The 22,188-nt window shown below is 44.1% G+C and overlaps 1 protein-coding gene and 1 long non-coding RNA gene across 2 annotated transcripts; both read left to right on the top strand.

Moving 5' to 3' along the window:
• Positions 1 to 6,547: 6,547 nt before the first annotated feature.
• Positions 6,548 to 8,082, top strand: LOC120036761. Its single transcript, XR_005474626.1, has 3 exons — positions 6,548 to 6,667; positions 7,332 to 7,453; positions 7,749 to 8,082. It is a non-coding gene; the product is annotated as an uncharacterized LOC120036761 (long non-coding RNA).
• Positions 8,083 to 10,148: 2,066 nt separating this feature from the next.
• LOC120036760 (vicilin-like seed storage protein At2g18540) lies at positions 10,149 to 13,608 on the top strand. Its single transcript, XM_038983129.1, has 2 exons — positions 10,149 to 10,947; positions 13,043 to 13,608. The coding sequence occupies exons 1-2, from the start codon at positions 10,158 to 10,160 to the stop codon at positions 13,552 to 13,554; spliced, it is 1,302 nt and encodes a 433-aa protein (XP_038839057.1). The 5' UTR covers positions 10,149 to 10,157; the 3' UTR covers positions 13,555 to 13,608.
• The last annotated feature ends 8,580 nt before the right edge of the window (positions 13,609 to 22,188 follow it).

The following is a 22,188-nucleotide window of genomic DNA, read 5'->3' as shown; positions in this document are numbered from 1 at the left end:
ACAGGGAGACACTACAGTCTGAATCACACCCATGATGAGAGGAGGTTTACTGGACACACAGGGAGACACTACAGTCTGAATCACACCCACGATGAGAGGAGGTTTACTGGACACACAGGGAGAAACTACAGTCTGAATCACACCCATGATGAGAGGAGGTTTACTGGACACACAGGGAGACACTACAGTCTGAATCACACCCACGATGAGAGGAGGTTTACTGGACACACAGGGAGAAACTACAGTCTGAATCACACCCATGATGAGAGGAGGTTTACTGGACACACAGGGAGAAACTACAGTCTGAATCACACCCATGATGAGAGGAGGTTTACTGGACACACAGGGAGAAACTACAGTCTGAATCACCCCCATGATGAGAGGAGGTTTACTGGACACACAGGGAGAAACTACAGTCTGAATCACCCCCATGATGAGAGGAGGTTTACTGGACACACAGGGAGAAACTACAGTCTGAATCACCCCCATGATGAGAGGAGGTTTACTGGACACACAGGGAGAAACTACAGTCTGAATCACCCCCATGATGAGAGGAGGTTTACTGGACACACAGGGAGAAACTACAGTCTGAATCACCCCCATGATGAGAGGAGGTTTACTGGACACACAGGGAGAAACTACAGTCTGAATCACCCCCATGATGAGAGGAGGTTTACTGGACACACAGGGAGAAACTACAGTCTGAATCACACCCATGATGAGAGGAGGTTTACTGGACACACAGGGAGAAACTACAGTCTGAATCACACCCATGATGAAAGGAGGTTTACTGGACACACAGGGAGAAACTACAGTCTGAATCAGCCATGATGAGAGGAGGTTTACTGGACACACAGGGAGAAACTACAGTCTGAATCACACCCATGATGAGAGGAGGTTTACTGGACACACAGGGAGAAACTACAGTCTGAATCACACCCATGATGAGAGGAGGTATACTGGACACACAGGGAGAAACTACAGTCTGAATCAGCCATGATGAGAGGAGGTTTACTGGACACACAGGGAGAAACTACAGTCTGAATCACCCCCATGATGAGAGGAGGTTTACTGGACACACAGGGAGAAACTACAGTCTGAATCACACCCATGATGAGAGGAGGTTTACTGGACACACAGGGAGAAACTACAGTCTGAATCACCCCCATGATGAGAGGAGGTTTACTGGACACACAGGGAGAAACTACAGTCTGAATCACCCCCATGATGAGAGGAGGTATACTGGACACACAGGGAGAAACTACAGTCTGAATCACACCCATGATGAGAGGAGGTTTACTGGACACACAGGGAGACACTACAGTCTGAATCACACCCATGATGAGAGGAGGTTTACTGGACACACAGGGAGAAACTACAGTCTGAATCACCCCCATGATGAGAGGAGGTATACTGGACACACAGGGAGAAACTACAGTCTGAATCACACCCATGATGAGAGGAGGTTTACTGGACACACAGGGAGACACTACAGTCTGAATCACACCCATGATGAGAGGAGGTTTACTGGACACACAGGGAGACACTACAGTCTGAATCACACCCATGATGAGAGGAGGTTTACTGGACACACAGGGAGACACTACAGTCTGAATCACACCCATGATGAGAGGAGGTTTACTGGACACACAGGGAGACACTACAGTCTGAATCACACCCATGATGAGAGGAGGTTTACTGGACACACAGGGAGACACTACAGTCTGAATCACACCCATGATGAGAGGAGGTTTACTGGACACACAGGGAGAAACTACAGTCTGAATCAGCCATGATGAGAGGAGGTTTACTGGACACACAGGGAGAAACTACAGTCTGAATCACACCCATGATGAGAGGAGGTTTACTGGACACACAGGGAGAAACTACAGTCTGAATCACACCCATGATGAGAGGAGGTTTACTGGACACACAGGGAGAAACTACAGTCTGAATCACACCCATGATGAGAGGAGGTTTACTGGACACACAGGGAGAAACTACAGTCTGAATCACACCCATGATGAGAGGAGGTTTACTGGACACACAGGGAGAAACTACAGTCTGAATCACACCCATGATGAGAGGAGGTTTACTGGACACACAGGGAGACACTACAGTCTGAATCACACCCACGATGAGAGGAGGTTTACTGGACACACAGGGAGAAACTACAGTCTGAATCACACCCATGATGAGAGGAGGTTTACTGGACACACAGGGAGAAACTACAGTCTGAATCACACCCATGATGAGAGGAGGTTTACTGGACACACAGGGAGAAACTACAGTCTGAATCACACCCACGATGAGAGGAGGTTTACTGGACACACAGGGAGAAACTACAGTCTGAATCACACCCATGATGAGAGGAGGTTTACTGGACACACAGGGAGAAACTACAGTCTGAATCACACCCACGATGAGAGGAGGTTTACTGGACACACAGGGAGAAACTACAGTCTGAATCAGCCATGATGAGAGGAGGTTTACTGGACACACAGGGAGAAACTACAGTCTGAATCACACCCACGATGAGAGGAGGTTTACTGGACACACAGGGAGAAACTACAGTCTGAATCACACCCATGATGAGAGGAGGTTTACTGGACACACAGGGAGAAACTACAGTCTGAATCACCCCCATGATGAGAGGAGGTATACTGGACACACAGGGAGAAACTACAGTCTGAATCACACCCATGATGAGAGGAGGTTTACTGGACACACAGGGAGACACTACAGTCTGAATCACACCCATGATGAGAGGAGGTTTACTGGACACACAGGGAGAAACTACAGTCTGAATCACACCCATGATGAGAGGAGGTTTACTGGACACACAGGGAGACACTACAGTCTGAATCACACCCATGATGAGAGGAGGTTTACTGGACACACAGGGAGACACTACAGTCTGAATCACACCCATGATGAGAGGAGGTTTACTGGACACACAGGGAGACACTACAGTCTGAATCACACCCATGATGAGAGGAGGTTTACTGGACACACAGGGAGAAACTACAGTCTGAATCAGCCATGATGAGAGGAGGTTTACTGGACACACAGGGAGAAACTACAGTCTGAATCACACCCATGATGAGAGGAGGTTTACTGGACACACAGGGAGAAACTACAGTCTGAATCACACCCATGATGAGAGGAGGTTTACTGGACACACAGGGAGAAACTACAGTCTGAATCACACCCATGATGAGAGGAGGTTTACTGGACACACAGGGAGAAACTACAGTCTGAATCACACCCATGATGAGAGGAGGTTTACTGGACACACAGGGAGAAACTACAGTCTGAATCACACCCATGATGAGAGGAGGTTTACTGGACACACAGGGAGAAACTACAGTCTGAATCAGCCATGATGAGAGGAGGTTTACTGGACACACAGGGAGAAACTACAGTCTGAATCAGCCATGATGAGAGGAGGTTTACTGGACACACAGGGAGAAACTACAGTCTGAATCACACCCATGATGAGAGGAGGTATACTGGACACACAGGGAGAAACTACAGTCTGAATCACCCCCATGATGAGAGGAGGTTTACTGGACACACAGGGAGAAACTACAGTCTGAATCACACCCATGATGAGAGGAGGTTTACTGGACACACAGGGAGAAACTACAGTCTGAATCACACCCATGATGAGAGGAGGTATACTGGACACACAGGGAGAAACTACAGTCTGAATCACCCCCATGATGAGAGGAGGTTTACTGGACACACAGGGAGAAACTACAGTCTGAATCACACCCATGATGAGAGGAGGTTTACTGGACACACAGGGAGAAACTACAGTCTGAATCACACCCATGATGAGAGGAGGTTTACTGGACACACAGGGAGACACTACAGTCTGAATCACCCCCATGATGAGAGGAGGTTTACTGGACACACAGGGAGAAACTACAGTCTGAATCACACCCATGATGAGAGGAGGTTTACTGGACACACAGGGAGAAACTACAGTCTGAATCACACCCACGATGAGAGGAGGTTTACTGGACACACAGGGAGAAACTACAGTCTGAATCACACCCATGATGAGAGGAGGTTTACTGGACACACAGGGAGAAACTACAGTCTGAATCACACCCATGATGAGAGGAGGTTTACTGGACACACAGGGAGAAACTACAGTCTGAATCACACCCATGATGAGAGGAGGTTTACTGGACACACAGGGAGACACTACAGTCTGAATCACACCCACGATGAGAGGAGGTTTACTGGACACACAGGGAGAAACTACAGTCTGAATCACCCCCATGATGAGAGGAGGTTTACTGGACACACAGGGAGAAACTACAGTCTGAATCACACCCATGATGAGAGGAGGTTTACTGGACACACAGGGAGAAACTACAGTCTGAATCACCCCCATGATGAGAGGAGGTTTACTGGACACACAGGGAGACACTACAGTCTGAATCACACCCATGATGAGAGGAGGTTTACTGGACACACAGGGAGAAACTACAGTCTGAATCACACCCATGATGAGAGGAGGTTTACTGGACACACAGGGAGACACTACAGTCTGAATCACACCCACGATGAGAGGAGGTTTACTGGACACACAGGGAGAAACTACAGTCTGAATCACACCCATGATGAGAGGAGGTTTACTGGACACACAGGGAGAAACTACAGTCTGAATCACCCCCATGATGAGAGGAGGTTTACTGGACACACAGGGAGACACTACAGTCTGAATCACACCCATGATGAGAGGAGGTTTACTGGACACACAGGGAGAAACTACAGTCTGAATCACACCCATGATGAGACTACCTTTAAAGGTTTGGTATTTGTTAGTGTTTAGGTTAGAGTCAGTTTCAAGTTTTGGCCAGACGGGCTGTCAATGGGATGTTGGTCTGAAAAGTCCATTTAGTCTTTCCCTTCTCAAACCTGTCCTCCCCCTAACCAGTTCATATCATGTATTCCTCCACCAGCACACCTCATTCACTAATCAGAGGTTTGATAATTAGTTGACCAGTGGTACAAAGGGGACTGGATCTAGGTGAACTATGTGGAGTGTCTTCCAGGGACAGTACAGTACAGACTGACAAGATTACAACAGTGTAGTTTACTCAACTCATTCAAACTATCATGACTATTGTTTAGAGAGAAGATCTGCACAAGGGCATAAAGTGTAAGATATAGCAAGAGAGGACAATATGGTGCAAGGCAGCCAAAGTGGAATCAAAAGTCATAGGCCTAATCATCAATCAAATATGAACTATAAAACCAAAATATAATCTACATATAAAGACAACATGTCATCTACATGTGTTATAGAAAAGCTCCCTTCTCACATCCCAGGTCACATATAAAGACACCATGTCATCTACATGTGTTATAGAAAAGCTCCCTTCTCACATCCCAGGTCATGTTTGGACTAGAACGTGACAACTCAACGGGCTATGCGCATCTCCCCAATAGCCGACAGACAACTTTCCTGAGTGCAATGTCATTAATGTGACAGATATGTGTACAGTATAATAAGCATAGCGAAGAAGAAAAATATCCTACTTCTGACGCACAGCAGAGACATCGCTGCTGAGATTTCCCCTGGAGCAAGAGTCCCTCAAGAATTTACAAACACTCATTGCGTTTCAATGAATGTACTCCCCAAACGCTTGTTGCATCGTAAACTATCCTCGCAGTCCCTTGGGAGTTCAGCGGATGGATGATGCGCCGCTGCCATTTACTTGGATGAGAAGTTGGACGAACGCTCCTCCAGCTGACGGTACGCAATGGTGGAGAACTACAGCGTGGTGATGTGTCGTTCACGAACGAACGGATCTTTTTGAACGGATCTTTTTGTTGAACGTCTGGAGCCGCATTGCATCGGTGAAAGAGCCATTCATCTGTCTCTCTGATTTGCATACTGCTACTAGTGCTTGTTGAGCTCAGAACAACGTTTTTCTACAGATAAGTTACAACATCATTATCTAAAGGGGGTGAATCCTCACTGCAGAAACAATAAATAGTGTGGAGAGCGGGTCAATCTGGTCCACGAGGATTTATTTCATGCTTAAAAACGAATTCTTCATTTTTTACCCGCATTTCACGATCTGACTTAATGGTAGCCTACCTTTTGGCTTTTACATTGAATATTTGCAATTTTTTCATTGTTCTAGATTTATTTTAAGCATTTTAAAGGTAGATCCGTTTATGAGCCAAATGAACCCGCTCTTTTACTTGAACGGAGCCAAATGTGCCGGCTCACCGAATAGACTCAGAAAGCCCATCACTACTACAGCGGAGAGGTCAAATCCAAACAGAGCACCACAATCAACAGGCAGGCGGTTATTGGGATTTGACTGTCACAGGGACCAACTAATAAGAGGTTATAATTCATTGGAATTGTTGTGATTGTATGTTTGTCTGTACAGTTATGGCTGTCCTGTTATTATTTTGTGTCTTGATCAATAATGAGTAGCTAAACCATATCGACTTTTGGACACTGATGCGCAGGAGAACCCCTAGCTGTCAATCAAGCAGGCGCCGGTGAACGGATTATGACGCTCGAGCGTTCCAAATGACGCAACAATACAGTTCCAGAACAGAGAAAGTTAATGCCGAAGATGTTGTTCGGTTCCACACTAAAACTGCTGTTTGACAAGTGTGATTTGAGGTGAGTCAAATATTTACAAAAGTTTACAATACATTAACCATCCGCTAGCCTACTTAACCTATAATTCTGTCATGGTAAGATAACACATGTGAAAGTGAACGTAAATGTATTTGAAATATTTTTTATGCCATTATCTAGCTAGCCTTATAAAATACAATTATTAATTATGGAATTGTTTTTTTCTGTTGCTATCAATCAATCCATCTGTATTTACTCTTCTGTCTGTTTGTCTTGTTGACTTATCTGTCTGTCTGTCTGTGTACTGTCTAGCCAGCATATGCCAGAAAGGTTCTTTCACATAGGCTCATATTCACAAAGTCTCATAGAAGGAGTGCTGATCAATAATCCGTTTTGTCTTTTAAATCAAACTGAATACGTTTTGATGGACAGGAGGGGACCTGATCCGAGATCAGCACTCCTACCCTGAAACACTTTGTGAACACAATCCAGGTGTACTGTGATTATGAAGTTGTGATGAGGTATTATTATATTAGTCGGGCTGATGCATGATGGGTTGTAGGCTAGAGCTTGAGTACTGTAGTCTGAAGGCTGTTTCTGAATTCACTGACCTGGTGAGTAAATGTTGTGTACAATGGCGCCATCTAGTGACAGAAACATAGAAACACACATTGTTGCTGAACGAAGGCATCTCTTTATTTTCCAGAAATAAAACTTGTAGACCTTTCCTGCAGTCTCTGAGGAGATGGACACCTCTTCTTCTTCTGGACGATCTCCGTCTCCTACTGGGACTGTCTTCTTACCCCCTCCTATCATGTGGAACAGTCTGTAAGTCATTCATCACATAACCTAGCTCTGGTCCAGGGCATTATGTGCGGCTTGCTGAAGGAAGGCTCAGTGTCTGCAAGCTGTACTTAACGCCCTGGGCCAGAGCTACACATTACCCACCTCTGGCCATCATGGACAGTCAACTCATCACATTCACGTACTGTAAGTCACAGTTGAGTGAGTTGTGTGATTAAAGGCAGTTTAATTGAGCAGAAGTTTCATTATTATTGTAATATTGTAGTAAATTGTCTGAGTTCACTTCCTAAATAATGTGTTGACATTCCTTTGCACCCAGCTACAAGCAGGCAGAGATGGAGGTTCAGTTCCTGAGGGAAGAGAAGAAGACCTGTACAGAGAAGGAAGCCCACATGCTTGAGTTGAGGGGGAAGGATCGAACGATCTGAAATCAGAAGAAGGAGATGGACAGACTTCAAGTGTGCCTCTGGGAGGAGGAAAAGAAGAAGAGGAATGGTGGAACGGAGAAGGACGAGATGATTGAACAATTACAGTCTGAGACAGACCATCTCAGAGCCCTTTTGAAAGATGAAAGGAGGAGAAGAAGAGTAGAAAGGGGTATTATGAAAGAGTGGAAGGCTGAGATCCTGAGACTGAGGGAGGCAGAGAGCCACAGGGAGGCAGAGAGACAGAGAGAAGCAGAGAGAAGCAGAGAGAAGCAGCGAGACAGAGAGAAGCAGAGAGGCAGAGAGAGCCACAGAATGGGAGAACCAGAGAAAAATGCAGGAAGTCAACAGACTCAAACAACTGCTGGAGCTGCTGATGGTGGACCTACAACTGGCCCACGTAAGACATGTCATTGTTATTATTAAAAGGCAGTGTATATTCACCCGGCTGAAAATGAATGGCGGCAGTATGCTAACCCAATGTTAACTTTTATGCCTTTCCTAAACGTTAACCCTTACCTTAACCTCACTGAAACTATACCTAACCTTTACCATAACCCAACCCTAGGTCCTAAACCTAACCTTCATTTATCTCAACCCCTACGCCTTTCTTCTGCCGGTTGAATATCCACTTCCTTATTAACGTCATTACTGTTGTTGTTGTTGACAACTGTATCTGTGCAGGTTGTAAATAATTGCATTAGTGAAACATCATTTGTAGGAGTAATTTCTACAAGCAGAAACATCAGAGGCAACATTAAATTGCAACGGGAATTTCTCAAACCCCTAACTGAATGGGCAAGCTAGTTGTGTGTTTGTATTTGTACACATTTTGGACATAATTGATTCCATAAAATGTCTCATAATTTTTTCAAACCATGTCAATACATTAATTGACAATGAATTGTCCAGATGAATTGATCAAAATGACCCTGCTATTGATGTTGTTCAGTGTTTGATTCAATTACCTAGGTCTAAGTTGTATTTCTATGTATCATTCTCTGCAAATGCTTTGAAAGTATGTCTTGGTCATAGATTATCACTAATTTAACCTTTTAAATTTAAGCAAGAGATAGAGAGATTGAGGCTATGGCAGAAAGTCATGGAGGATCAGCGACCAAGACTGGCCTGGAACAACAAACCTATTGAGACAGAAAGAGAGAGGGAAAGAGAGAGGGAAAAAGAGAAAGAAAGGGAGATGGAAAGGGAGAGAAAAGCAGAATTGGAAAGACAAGAAATGAAGAAGAAAGTGAAACAGGCAGAAGAAACGATAAAAGTGTTAGAACGAGAGATTGAGAGATTGAAAGAGACTGAAAAGGAAATCATATTTGAAAGAGAAAGAGACATGCGTATTGCAGAGAATGAGAAAGTCAAACTGGTTAACGAACAGGTGAAAGAGTTAGAGAGAGAGGTTGAGAGACTGAAAAAAGATGACAACAAAAGAGATGCAATACAAAATCAAATTTGAAAGAGCGAAAGAAGCGTATAGAAGACAGAATGAGAGAGTGAAACAGGTTAACCAAAATGTACTAGTGTTAGACAGAGAGGTTGCGAGAATGAAAGAAGAGATTAGATTGAAAGACGAGACTGAACCAGAGAGAACATTTGATAGAGACAGAGAGAGAGAAAATGATTGGAGACGAAGTGAAGAGGAGATGAAAAATAGAGTGGAGAGAGAGATGGAGATGGAGACAGCCCTCATCAATGACAAAAAGACATCTGAATTGGAGGAAGTCTTCAAGAAAATCAAGGAACAGCTGATAGAATTAGAAAATATGGAAACAGACAAATATAAATGGAAACAGAACCAAATGGACATGAAGGAGAAGATGGAGGGTGAGAACAACAAACAGAAAGAGATAGAAAGAAAGAGAATGGAGAAAATACCAAAACAGAGACAACAAGAAGATGAGAAGAAGAAGGAGATGGAGAGAGAAGAAGAAGAGGAGAGACACAAACAGAAGCACATAGAGATGGAAGAGGAAGAAAGAGGGAGTGAAAAAGAGAAACAGAGAGAGATCAAAAGGAAGAGAATGGAGAAGAGACAGAAAAATATGGAAAGAGAAGAAGAGAGACAGAGAGAGATTGAAAGAGAGAATGAAGAAGAACGATGTAAACAGAAGCAAATTGACATGGAGAAGGAGGAAAGAGAGAGGGAGAACAATACACAGAGAGAGATAGAAGAGATACACAGAGGACAACAACAAGAGGAGAGACAAAAACAAACGGAGAAGGAGAAAGAAAGGGAGAAAGACAATGAGAATCAGAGAGAGATGGAATTAAAAGATCGGCAACAGAAAGAGATGGAGAAAGAAAAGATGATCATGAGAGAGAGGGAGGAAGCAGGAAGAAGAAAGGAGGGGCAGAAAAATATTTTGGGGGAAATTGAGGGACAGAATGAACTGGAGATAGAACAGGAGAGAGAGATGGAAGACAAGCATGAAGTGATTAAGGAAGCAGAGGAAGAGTACAGGGAAAGAGAAGAGAGAGCAAAGGAAGTAAGCATGAAGAAACATGTAGTAGTTAATGTTAAAGCAAAAGCACGGGAAGTCTTCAATAGACGTAAAGAGAGAAGGTTAGAAGTGTTGAAGGGGGAACGAGAACACATAGAAATAGGACAACAAATCAGGAGGGAGAAGGAGGAAAGACGGCTGGAGATGGAAAGAAAACAGGAGAGGGCAAGACAACAAGAGGAGCAGGATAAAAAACAAGAGATTGAAATTGCTAGACAGAAAGAAATGTTCAGACTAAGAGAGGAGGAGAGGCAGAGAGAGGAAGAGAGAGAGGAGGAGAGAAAGAGAGCCGTTAAAGGCCATTTAGCTTTAATCAGAGAGAGAGAGATAATAGAGGCAAACAGAAGAGAGGAGATGGTGGAAGAGGAAAGAAGGGAATTCCTTGAAAATTACAAGAGGGGTGACTTAGAGGAGGAGGAGGAAAAGGAAGAAGACAAGAAGGACATTCTCCCACCTGATAAAAGTATCCGAAGGAGAGCTGTGGGCTGGATAAATAAGAAGTGGGAGAAGAGGAACCTCAAGAAGATCGAGAGAACCTATCAGAGAGAAGCTGAGGAGGGCTATAAGATCGTCCACATAGGTAAGACCTGTTTTCCCTCTGCTTATGACATCATCCTCTTTAGTCTCCTCTACACACATCAGTTCCACACCAGTCATCATGTTGCATCATTGTTTCAATATAAAACTACTGTGTAAAGAATATGTTAGCCGACATGGCTAATTGAGTGACTGACTGGCATAACAAGAAACATACTGCTGATGGAACAACCACGTGTTTAAATGGTACATTGTGTCATCTACTAGTCTAACTCTCAAGACTAAGTAGAGACCCAGATAGAGTTGTGTCATCTACTAGTCTAACTCTCAAGACTAAGTAGAGACCCAGATAGAGTTGTGTCATCTACTAGTCTAACTCTCAAGACTAAGTAGAGACCCAGATAGAGTTGTGTCATCTACTAGTCTAACTCTCAAGACTAAGTAGAGACCCAGAAAGAGTTCCTAAAAAACACACACTAAAACGTGTTTTGGGGGGATCCGGGGGCTACTAGTGGCCATGCGCCCCTAAGCGGTCACATATGCCCTACTAGTGGCCATGCGGCCCTAAGCGATCACATATGCCCTACTAGTGGCCATGCGGCCCTAAGCGATCACATATGCCCTACTAGTGGCCATGCGGCCCTAAGCGATCACATATGCCCTAGTAGTGGCCATGCGGCCCTAAGCGATCACATATGCCCTACTAGTGGCCATGCGGCCCTAAGCGATCACATATGCCCTACTAGTGGCCATGCGGCCCTAAGCGATCACATATGCCCTACTAGTGGCCATGCGGCCCTAAGCGATCACATATGCCCTACTAGTGGCCATGCGGCCCTAAGCGATCACATATGCCCTACTAGTGGCCATGCGGCCCTAAGCGATCACATATGCCCTACTAGTGGCCATGCGGCCCTAAGCGATCACATATGCCCTACTAGTGGCCATGCGGCCCTAAGCGATCACATATGCCCTACTAGTGGCCATGCGGCCCTAAGCGATCACATATGCCCTACTAGTGGCCATGCGGCCCTAAGCGATCACATATGCCCTACTAGTGGCCATGAGGCCCTAAGCGATCACATATGCCCTATTAGTGGCCATGCGGCCCTAAGCGATCACATATGCCCTACTAGTGGCCATGCGGCCCTAAGCGATCACATATGCCCTACTAGTGGCCATGAGGCCCTAAGCGATCACATATACCCTATTAGTGGCCATGCGGCCCTAAGCGATCACATATGCCCTATTAGTGGCCATGCGGCCCTAAGCGATCACATATGCCCTACTAGTGGCCATGAGGCCCTAAGCGATCACATATGCCCTACTAGTGGCCATGAGGCCCTAAGCGATCACATATGCCCTATTAGTGGCCATGCGGCCCTAAGCGATCACATATGCCCTACTAGTGGCCATCAGGCCCTAAGCGATCACATATGCCCTATTAGTGGCCATGCGGCCCTAAGCGATCACATATGCCCTACTAGTGGCCATGCGGCCCTAAGCGATCACATATGCCCTATTAGTGGCCATGAGGCCCTAAGCGATCACATATGCCCTACTAGTGGCCATGCGGCCCTAAGCGATCACATATGCCCTATTAGTGGCCATGAGGCCCTAAGCGATCACATATGCCCTACTAGTGGCCATGCGGCCCTAAGCGATCACATATGCCCTATTAGTGGCCATGCGGCCCTAAGCGATCACATATGCCCTACTAGTGGCCATGCGGCCCTAAGCGATCACATATGCCCTACTAGTGGCCATGCGGCCCTAAGCGATCACATATGCCCTATTAGTGGCCATGCGGCCCTAAGCGATCACATATGCCCTACTAGTGGCAATGCGGCCCTAAGCGATCACATATGCCCTACTAGTGGCCATGCGGCCCTAAGCGATCACATATGCCCTGGCACTATACAAAGAATAGGTGGCATTCGGGACTCATGTTCAACTTAGGGTCAATTCGGGAATTATTGCACTTTATTGACAAATTCCATGCCTTGCTCAACTGAAAAGAGTAAAGAATCATTGAGATTAAATTGTGTTTTCTATTCTTCATTCCCTGTGTCCATTACATTTAAGTTGATACCAGATCCCTAAGTTGAATGTGAACTCTACTTCTTCTCCCCTACCAGCCATCCCTGGACACACAAGGCTAACAGCCACCATGACACGGGCAGAGAGAGAGAGGGAGAAGAGGAAGGAGCTGCTGAAGGCTGAGAAGAGAAGGAAGAAGATGGAGGATTTTAATAAGCAGTGGAGAGAGCAGTCCCTGCTTAAAAAACAAACTCATCAGAAACTGAAGGAGGAGAGGGGGAAGATGAAGGGACATTACCTGGAGCAGATGAATCTGGAGGCTGATGCTCAAATCAACACCCGGTGTCTAACCACCCAACACAGCCACGATTATCTGGAGACAACACAGCCCACTGGATCTGGAGATGGCCACCAGGAAAGGCCAAGGAGGCAACAGGCATGGGCAGAGATCCAGGAGGGGAGTTCAGAGAACCAGCAGGAGTGGCCAGAGAACCAACAGGGGGGGCCAGACAGCCAGCAGCTAGAAGCTCCAGAAGAGGCTGAAACATCAGAGCCAACCTCCAAGAACAAGAAAAGGCCAGGCATCTGGAAGAGAATTAAGATGGGGTAAAGAATGTTTAAACATCTATTCATGTTTTACACTGTTAATATATATGTTGTCACTTTAAAAAGTGACATTATCCAAATGTGAGGGTTTAGTGTACATGCAACACACATGTAAATATATAGATACTTACCTGTCTCTGATGTCTAACAGCATTCCTGACCTGCTGTTTGCCTAGAGCTGGAACATGTAAATATATAGATACTTACCTGTCTCTGATGTCTAACAGCATTCCTGACGTGCTGTCTGCCTAGAGCTGGAACATGTAAATATATAGATACTTCCCTGTCTCTGATGTCTTACAGCATTCCTGACGTGCTGTCTGCCTAGAGCTGGAACATGTAAATATATAGATACTTACCTGTCTCTGATGTCTTACAGCATTCCTGACCTGCTGTCTGCCTAGAGCTGGAACATGTAAATATATAGATACTTACCTGTCTCTGATGTCTTACAGCATTCCTGACGTGCTGTCTGCCTAGAGCTGGAACATGTAAATATATAGATACTTACCTGTCTCTGATGTCTTACAGCATTCCTGACGTGCAGTCTGCCTAGAGCTGGAACATGTAAATATATAGATACTTACCTGTCTCTGATGTCTTACAGCATTCCTGACCTGTTGTCTGCCTAGAGCTGGAACTCGAAGAAGCCACAGTTCCACTGAGGTTACATTGGTCATTAAAAGTGTCGCCCAATAATTCCTCCTCCTCTTTAAGTCATCAAGCCACATTTCCTCCACAAAACATGATCGTCTCCTCAAGCCAGCAAGTATCCTCTTTATCAGGCAACAAACCATCGAAGGTCAGTGACTCTCCTCCCCAGAGCAGAGGTTCTCATCTTTATCCTAATTAAATTCATCTCTGCTCACCACCTCTACTGTCCTAGAAAATATCCCCAAATGGACATGGTTTAAACAGAAGTCCTCCCCTCAGACCAGTGGCTCCACAAACCAGAGTTTCTCATCTTTATTCAAGTTGAACGCAACTCTGATCATTTCCACCACCTCACCTGTTAAGGGGAGGTGCTGAAAAGGAGGTCTGGGAGGAGGTCTGCAGGTAGCCTGGACCGGACCGGTAGCAGCTAAGTTGCTGGCTCCATCCCCAGGCAGAGCTGCTCAAGTCAGGCCAGTGATGTTTGACGATGTCATTTTTGTTATTAAAGTTTTACGTTTTAATAAAAGCATTACATTTAAAAAGCAATATTGTTGTTACGGTGTGGATTGTTTTGTTATTTCATTAGAATTGAAACATCCAGTAGTCATGGTAGATGTTAGACTTTCAATGAGACACCTAACATTCCATCAGTTTGCTACAATGTGTGACATGTTATATTAGAGAGGAGTCCTCTATACACATCTATTTTAGACCATAGGAGAAATATCAGATTGAAATAGCTTCTCTAAGAATCTGAGGAGAGAGCAACAGTAGACGCATCGTTAGCTCCCCCACCTCCAGTTCAGTACTTGGGTCATTCCACCAGTTGAGTACCTTTTGGGGAGTGTAACTTTTATTTCACCTAATTCTAACATTCTGTCATAAAGAGCACATGTTCAACTTAATAAAACACATGTTTTCCCATCTCAAAAGTTTAAAAAATACATACTATAGCAAGTGTCTTAAGTGCCAAATAAAGTGACAGGGTTGACTGTAACAGAGTTGACTATTTCATTTAGAATCAACCATAGATGCCCATGTGACAGGGGGAATGGAATGCAAGCTTACCAAACAAATGTAAATTGTTTAAAGATTTCTAGACTGTCTATCTATAGGTAACAGGGTTGATGTGTTATAATTCACCCAGTGGTGATTGCAGCATGTACATCTTGGTGGGGAAAACTCCCCCAAAATGTTTTAGATGAATGCCAGCAAAGCCACTACACAACACAACACTAAACAATACATTAATTGCACTATAACTTTGACAAACGGTGCCCACAAACTGTTATGGTCGACATAAAGCTATCCCAACAGCAGAGCTTTCTTTTCAGCACCATGGAGTGAATCCTTTTTAAAAAACATAGCTGATATGGCTGACCTGCTTAAACAAATGTGGTTTCTACTGACAATTGAGATGTACAAACTATGGCATAAGGGGACAACAAGTGGACTACAGGCAATCCGTAATTTTGATGAAGACATTAATGAGAGAGCGGACGCAGTCAATATAACCGTTAGTTCAGCACTTTAGAAATGTTGATTATGGGCCGCTCTTACAGTATTCTCCTTGTACACCAAGTCATAACTCTATGTAAGCAGACTTTGAAAGCTCTTACAATATTTGATGATGACATTTCTCTAAAGGCTATAGTCTACATGTGCAGCACCAAGTCGGTGCAGTAGGCTAAGTTATGAGAGGGGAAAGGGACAAAATTATTCGGGTGAGGCACATGGGCTATTAACACCTTACTACACAACATACACTTAGTATTACTTTCTTAGCTACGGTATACACATCTCCCTGGCATAGTACATCATTTATAGAGCAGCATCCAATACATTTTTGGACTCACCTTGTTGTGATGTGCTCACTTGAACAGGAAGGTGTCCCGGCTCTACCAGGGGCTTGAGGTGGTCTCCCACAGCTCTGCTGGTGGAGTGGTAAACACCATCCCCGGCTCTACCAGGGGCTTGAGGTGGTCTCCCACAGCTCTGCTGGTGGAGTGGTAAACACCACCCCCGGCTCTACCAGGGGCTTGAGGTGGTCTCCCACAGCTCTGCTGGTGGAGTGGTAAACACCACCCCCGGCTCTACCAGGGGCTTGAGGTGGTCTCCCACAGCTCTGCTGGTGGAGTGGTAAACACCACCCCCGGCTCTACCAGGGGCTTGAGGTGGTCTCCCACAGCTCTGCTGGTGGAGTGGTAAACACCACCCCCGGCTCTACCGGGGGCTTGAGGTGGTCTCCCACAGCTCTGCTTATGTCATGTTCTGTGGCCTTGCTGTTCCATTTCTTCACTGCCCCTGCAACACAGAAATAAACACATTTAGTCATATTATATAAAACACTCAAAGTAATGGATGTGGAGCATCTATGGCCTCAGTTACACCTGGCACCTAAATGTGACTTCTGACATCTGATCACTCCAAGCTGCATTCGGTTCAGATCTACCAGGATGGGCCTTTGACATAGTCTGGATGCAGTCAAGCCACTGAATATAAATAAGCAATGTAAAGAGATGGGGTGAATGAGTTGGGAAAAGTACATTTGACACAAATTACCTTCATAATATCAAAGAACAAATGTGTGTGCCTGAGGGGAAATTAACTTTCATACAGCAAAAAGGGGTGAGAAATTACACCAATACAATTTGCACTAACGTAAATAAACATAGATGATGGAACATATTCCCTTTTGGTTACGTGATGAACCACTAAGGGGACATAAATATTTACCATCTAAACCATGTGTGATACATCTTTGGGACGTCCCTAGCCCGTTGAAGTTGACATTTAAAAGGGTTAAGTTAGGGGTTAAGGTTAGGGTTTAGGGTAGGGATGTCTCAAGAATCCCTAGAGATTACCCTAGAGTTAACTTGTTGTCTGAAAATAAAATCGACATTTTACTCAACTGCGTCCAGTCAGCAGATGGACTAGATGCCGCTTAGGCCGCCCGTTGTGACTCCGTCGAGAATTCAGCAGAGCAAGTTTGTATGCAGGTCTGGTTATTAAATGGCTACATAGTTCAATAGTAATATCCTCTAAAACGCTCTGGGGACAAACTTTGCTGCCCTGTTTCCAGTTGTCCACATGGCTGGGAGAACCTATTCAAGTAAGTAAATAGATTTTGGAAATGTAAAGAAACAACGATATATTATTAGCTAACTAGCTACAGTGCAGGCTAACTCAAATGAGCTGCTAAATGAGCTAGCTAGTTGGCTAGCAAATACTGTATAGATAGATAGCTAAGTGAATTAAATATCATCAGCTGTCTAACTTCATATTAGCTAGCTATCCTGATGTATTTATCACTGTAAAAAACAAACTCCAAATGCATTTGTAGGTAGCTAGCTAACAGCCATGGAGGGTGAATGGATAGCAGCCCCAACTGTCAGTGAGAGAGGAGGCTATTCTGGATAGGGCAGGTACTTTTGTGTAGTTCCTGTCCCTAGAAGTGAGGACGGAGATAATAGTAACATAATATTCAGTGTGGTGTAATTTGACTATAATGAAGTCTGTTTCTTGTGAGGTTTTCTGTCCTCAGATAAAGAGCGCTATGAAAGCCAGTCTACATATGAAGAGGTCCCCATGAAGAGCAGTGGTTCTCAGTCCTGGGGACTCAAAGAGGGGCATGTTTTTGCCTCAGCACTGCACAGCTGATTCAAATGATCAACTCATCATCAAGCTTCAAGTGGTATTTATGTATTAATTTGTGATGTCATCCTTGATATGATCCTGTTATTGTCACATGCTACACATGTACATATGTGTGCCCATGCATCTATCAATCCAATGTTATCATGATTTGTTATCAGGGATATTATACTTTAGTAATCCACAATGACCTGTTGATGTAACAGTCTAATAATTACATTGTCTTCCATATTCCTACAGATACCTTGTAACTGGAGATTCCTTCAAAACGATTGCCTACAGTTGCCGTGTAGGGCACTGCAAGGTTGGGTGACCAGGGTCATCTGGGACTGCCTCCTGGAGGAATTCAGATGTGTGAAGGCTACCTGTGTCCTGCGTAACTTCATGAGGATGGACACGAGGACCAGGAGGGGATCTGCAGCTTGCCGCCGTGTCCCAGAGGAGGAGTCTGCTGCTCTGCAGGATGTTTCAAGGATGGGGTCCAACAACGCAGCAAGAGAGGCAATCGGTGTGCAGGAGATCTTCACCTCCTACTTCTTCAAAGAGGGTGCTGTTCCCTGGCAACACCATAGACTACACTATGCACAACCAAAGGCTCCTTTAAGAGGGTACTGTTCCCTGGCAACACCATAGACTACACTATGCACAACCAAAGGCTCTTTTAAGAGGGTGCTGTTCCCTGGCAACACCACAGACTACACTATGCACAACCAAAGGCTCTTTTAAGAGCCATTCACATTGCAATAAGAGTATTCTTCCATTTAGTTAGCTATGTCAACTGCAGTTATTCAATTCTCAGTTTCTCTCCCTTTGATTTCTACTTCTCAGGTGAGGGTGCTGTTTAGGTAAGGGTGTGATGTCTGTGCAAAAACAAAACAGGCTATTTTAAATCACCCATATTGAAAAAATGTAGAACAATTAGACTCTCTATAACCCACACCTACACACTCATGTATCAATCTGATTGATGGATGGTGTTGTGCAGTAAGCAGGCTCAGGTGTATAACTGTGGCTCCTTCCACCTTCAAAGAATAGGCAAGAGGGCCAACCATGGAGAATAGTAAGACACTTCATTATTTCTATAACTACGCTATATTGTTTGTCCTTGTGGGTCCGTTCATGTTTTTCAGCATAAAGTACTCTGCAGCCACTTAGTGTGGTGTGGACACCAGGTGAGGCCACACACAGATTCCTGTTGAACACTGTGGCTTTAACTACCTTATTTTCTCAATAACAGTCTCTCTCCTTCACTTCATCCCTCTCTCCCCTTCTCCCTAAATCCTCTAGGTTATATCAGCTGTGTCGGTGAACCCCTCCTGCATCTGAACTGGCTACATAGAGGGCACAGCATGATCAGATGTGAGAGGTCACTTGGTCAGGTCAACAGGAAGTATTATTAAAGAGATGCTTTACATTGAAACACAGACAGAGATGCAGTAGTCCCAGAGTTAATGATCCCAGGTCAGTTTATATTATACAGGAAGTATTATTAAAGAGATGCTTTACATTGAAATACAGAGAGATGCAGTAGTCCCAGAGTTAATGATCCAAGGTCGGTTTTGCATTTCACCTCCTGATTGATGACTAACAATGTTAGAATAAAAAATAAAAACACAAGGCTTAAACATGCTCTCTCTCTCCATCTGTCTCTCGTCTGCAGATATGTTTTCATGTGAGAGGATGCCAACCCCCAGTCCCATCATCGCCACCTCACCTGCTTTTAAGATAACCTTTGTGCCGACTAGAGACACTGTTATGTAATTGTGATGAGCTGAGAGAATATTTATGTAGCACTGTGATTCATTAATCATGTGCTGCCTTCCCTGCTCCTATGTGCTTACCTCTTTCCCTTTCTGTCTTTTACACCTCTCTCTCCACCTCCTCTTTCTTCCTCTGTTTTTATAATGCACAACAGATGTGCATTGAAGTACAGATTGAACTTGTATTTATAACACTTGGATAATGAGCTTTTCAATAAAGCGTTTCACATTCTCTACCGGTTGAAATGAAGTGTAATGTGATGAAATACTCCACCTATCCTGTGTTTATCAGATCAATGCAGATGAAGGGCATTAGATATTGAGATGAACCGGTGTTGGAGTATTTACATGATGCATAGGAAGTGTAGTGTTCTGTTTTTAACATTATGTTTCTGTATATATGAATTGACTAGTTAAATCTTATTTATAGTCTATTAGTTACAATGTGTAACCATTGATGTCTCAGGACCAAGATTGGTAAACACTGTTGAAGTGTAGAATTGTAATATATACATGAAGACACAGCGTCATTCAAAGACTGGAATTTGATACTCCTGGTATTGGATATGACTGAAAAATAATCTCAAAGACAATCATACCTAAACTGCACCTTTATTTGCCAAGGTAGAGTACATGATCAGTGAATATATTGAATGTACAGGCTACAATGTGGGGATCTCATGCATGGTAATAACTACATGTATATACGACTTGCATCCTTGGTACAACATGCTATTATATTCTACTCAATCCATAGGCTTCATTAATGTCATTCAGGCTGTTTTGAAGTTGATACAACTGGCTATGATAGCTGAGGTTCATAGCTAGGTTCTGAACTAATATGTATACCAAACGTTTGGGTCCATACACAGATTGGCTAGATAGCTAGCTACACATCCATGGGCATAGAGGGATTTTAATCATCCACTGCACAATAAACAAGAACATAGCTAGCTACGTGATTTCATCTATCTGCATGGCAAATATCAGCAAGGAAAGCTTACAAAATTGTACATTCAATTTGCAGTAAATTCTTCAGCTAGCTAGATTCTATACATCCACTTTCCCAAAACGACAGCCTGGTTTGCTGGTTGTTTCATGAGTCCCTAAAACAACCAGAATTACAATTTCATACTCATGTCACAACACCCATAAAGCTGGGTCCTAAAGCCCATAATGTTAGCTAGTCATCGTTGAAATCTTGATTTTCGTAAATTAATTTTGTTTAAAAAATGCATAATCGTTTGTCTCTACATGAACTAACATTCCTGTCAACTGTACATGTTTTTTGCATGATTAGTTATGACGTTATAATCCCTTACATGTGCTTCCATCCTAGTATTTCAGTACAGTTCTGTGTAGGGGTACCCCTCTCTCCTAGTATTTCTGTCCGCCATCCTTGATTCAGTTCAGTTCTGTGTAGGGGTACCCCTCTCTCCTAGTATTTCTGTCCGCCATCCTTGATTCAGTTCAGTTCTGTGTAGGGATTCCCCTCTCTCCTAGTATTTCTGTCCGCCATCTTTGATTCAGTTCAGGTCTGTGTAGAGGTACTGTTAGGATTTATGTGTATGCACTATAGCCTGCTAGCATATTGTTTGAAGATTAATATTGTTTTGTTACACACACACACACACACACACACACACACACACACACACACACACACACACACACACAAACAATACAGATGTGTGTGTGTAGGTGTGTAAAGACTGACCAACATTGAGTGACAGGCCATAAAAGCTGTGGTAAATCTGGAGAGGGGAGGGGTGCATATCTCTAAGCCAACCAGGGAGGGTAGGGCACTGGACAATACCATATTAGGAACTGTTTCAGTGTAGAATCGACAGACACAAGACGGATCTAATCTTCCCAACAACCAGATGCGGACAGAGGAGAGCACTAAGGGACTTGGACAAGTCCGGGTGCCAGCATAGGCTGGGCAAAGTCTAAACCGCGCTCAGCCTCTACTGTGATAGGCCAACAGACGCATTGGAACTACGTCATCACGGTATAAGAACAGCTGTTTACGTACTTCCTGCCAGTTCTCTGTTCAACCCTGCCCGGTGATACAGCGAACCCATATATACGAAAATTGCATTTGCCATTCATTGCTTGCGGTAATTAAACATAATTAAAGAAAGTTAGCAGACCTTGCTTTTTATTTATCCTGATACCGGATTCGAATAACGCAACGCTCACAGTACCCCTCTCTTCTAGTATTTCTGTTCGCCATATTTTATCCAGTTTAGTTCTGTGTAGTGTTACCCCTCTCTCCTAGTATTTCTGTCCGCCATCTATGTTGAAGAAAGTCTAACAGTCACTAGTGCAGCAGCAGCCTCCCCCGGTCCTAGTGCCGGCCCGGTAAAGAGTTTAAGATGCAATGGAACGGTTGACAAAAAAATTTATCACAGAAAAAATATATTGACTGATATTGATTTATTTAGGGGGGGCTAATTAATATTTTAGTTCTAGTGACGTCCCTGATTCCTACCCTTTAACTTTTTGTCTGAAAATTAAATATACGTTTTACTCAACTGCGTTACCCACTCCAGTCAGCAGATTGCGGT

Source organism: Salvelinus namaycush, unplaced genomic scaffold, assembly GCF_016432855.1.
Source record: "Salvelinus namaycush isolate Seneca unplaced genomic scaffold, SaNama_1.0 Scaffold147, whole genome shotgun sequence".
Classification (NCBI taxonomy): domain Eukaryota; kingdom Metazoa; phylum Chordata; class Actinopteri; order Salmoniformes; family Salmonidae; genus Salvelinus; species Salvelinus namaycush.
Note: the sequence above shows the minus strand (reverse complement) of the source record. Positions and strands in the feature narration are given on the sequence as shown.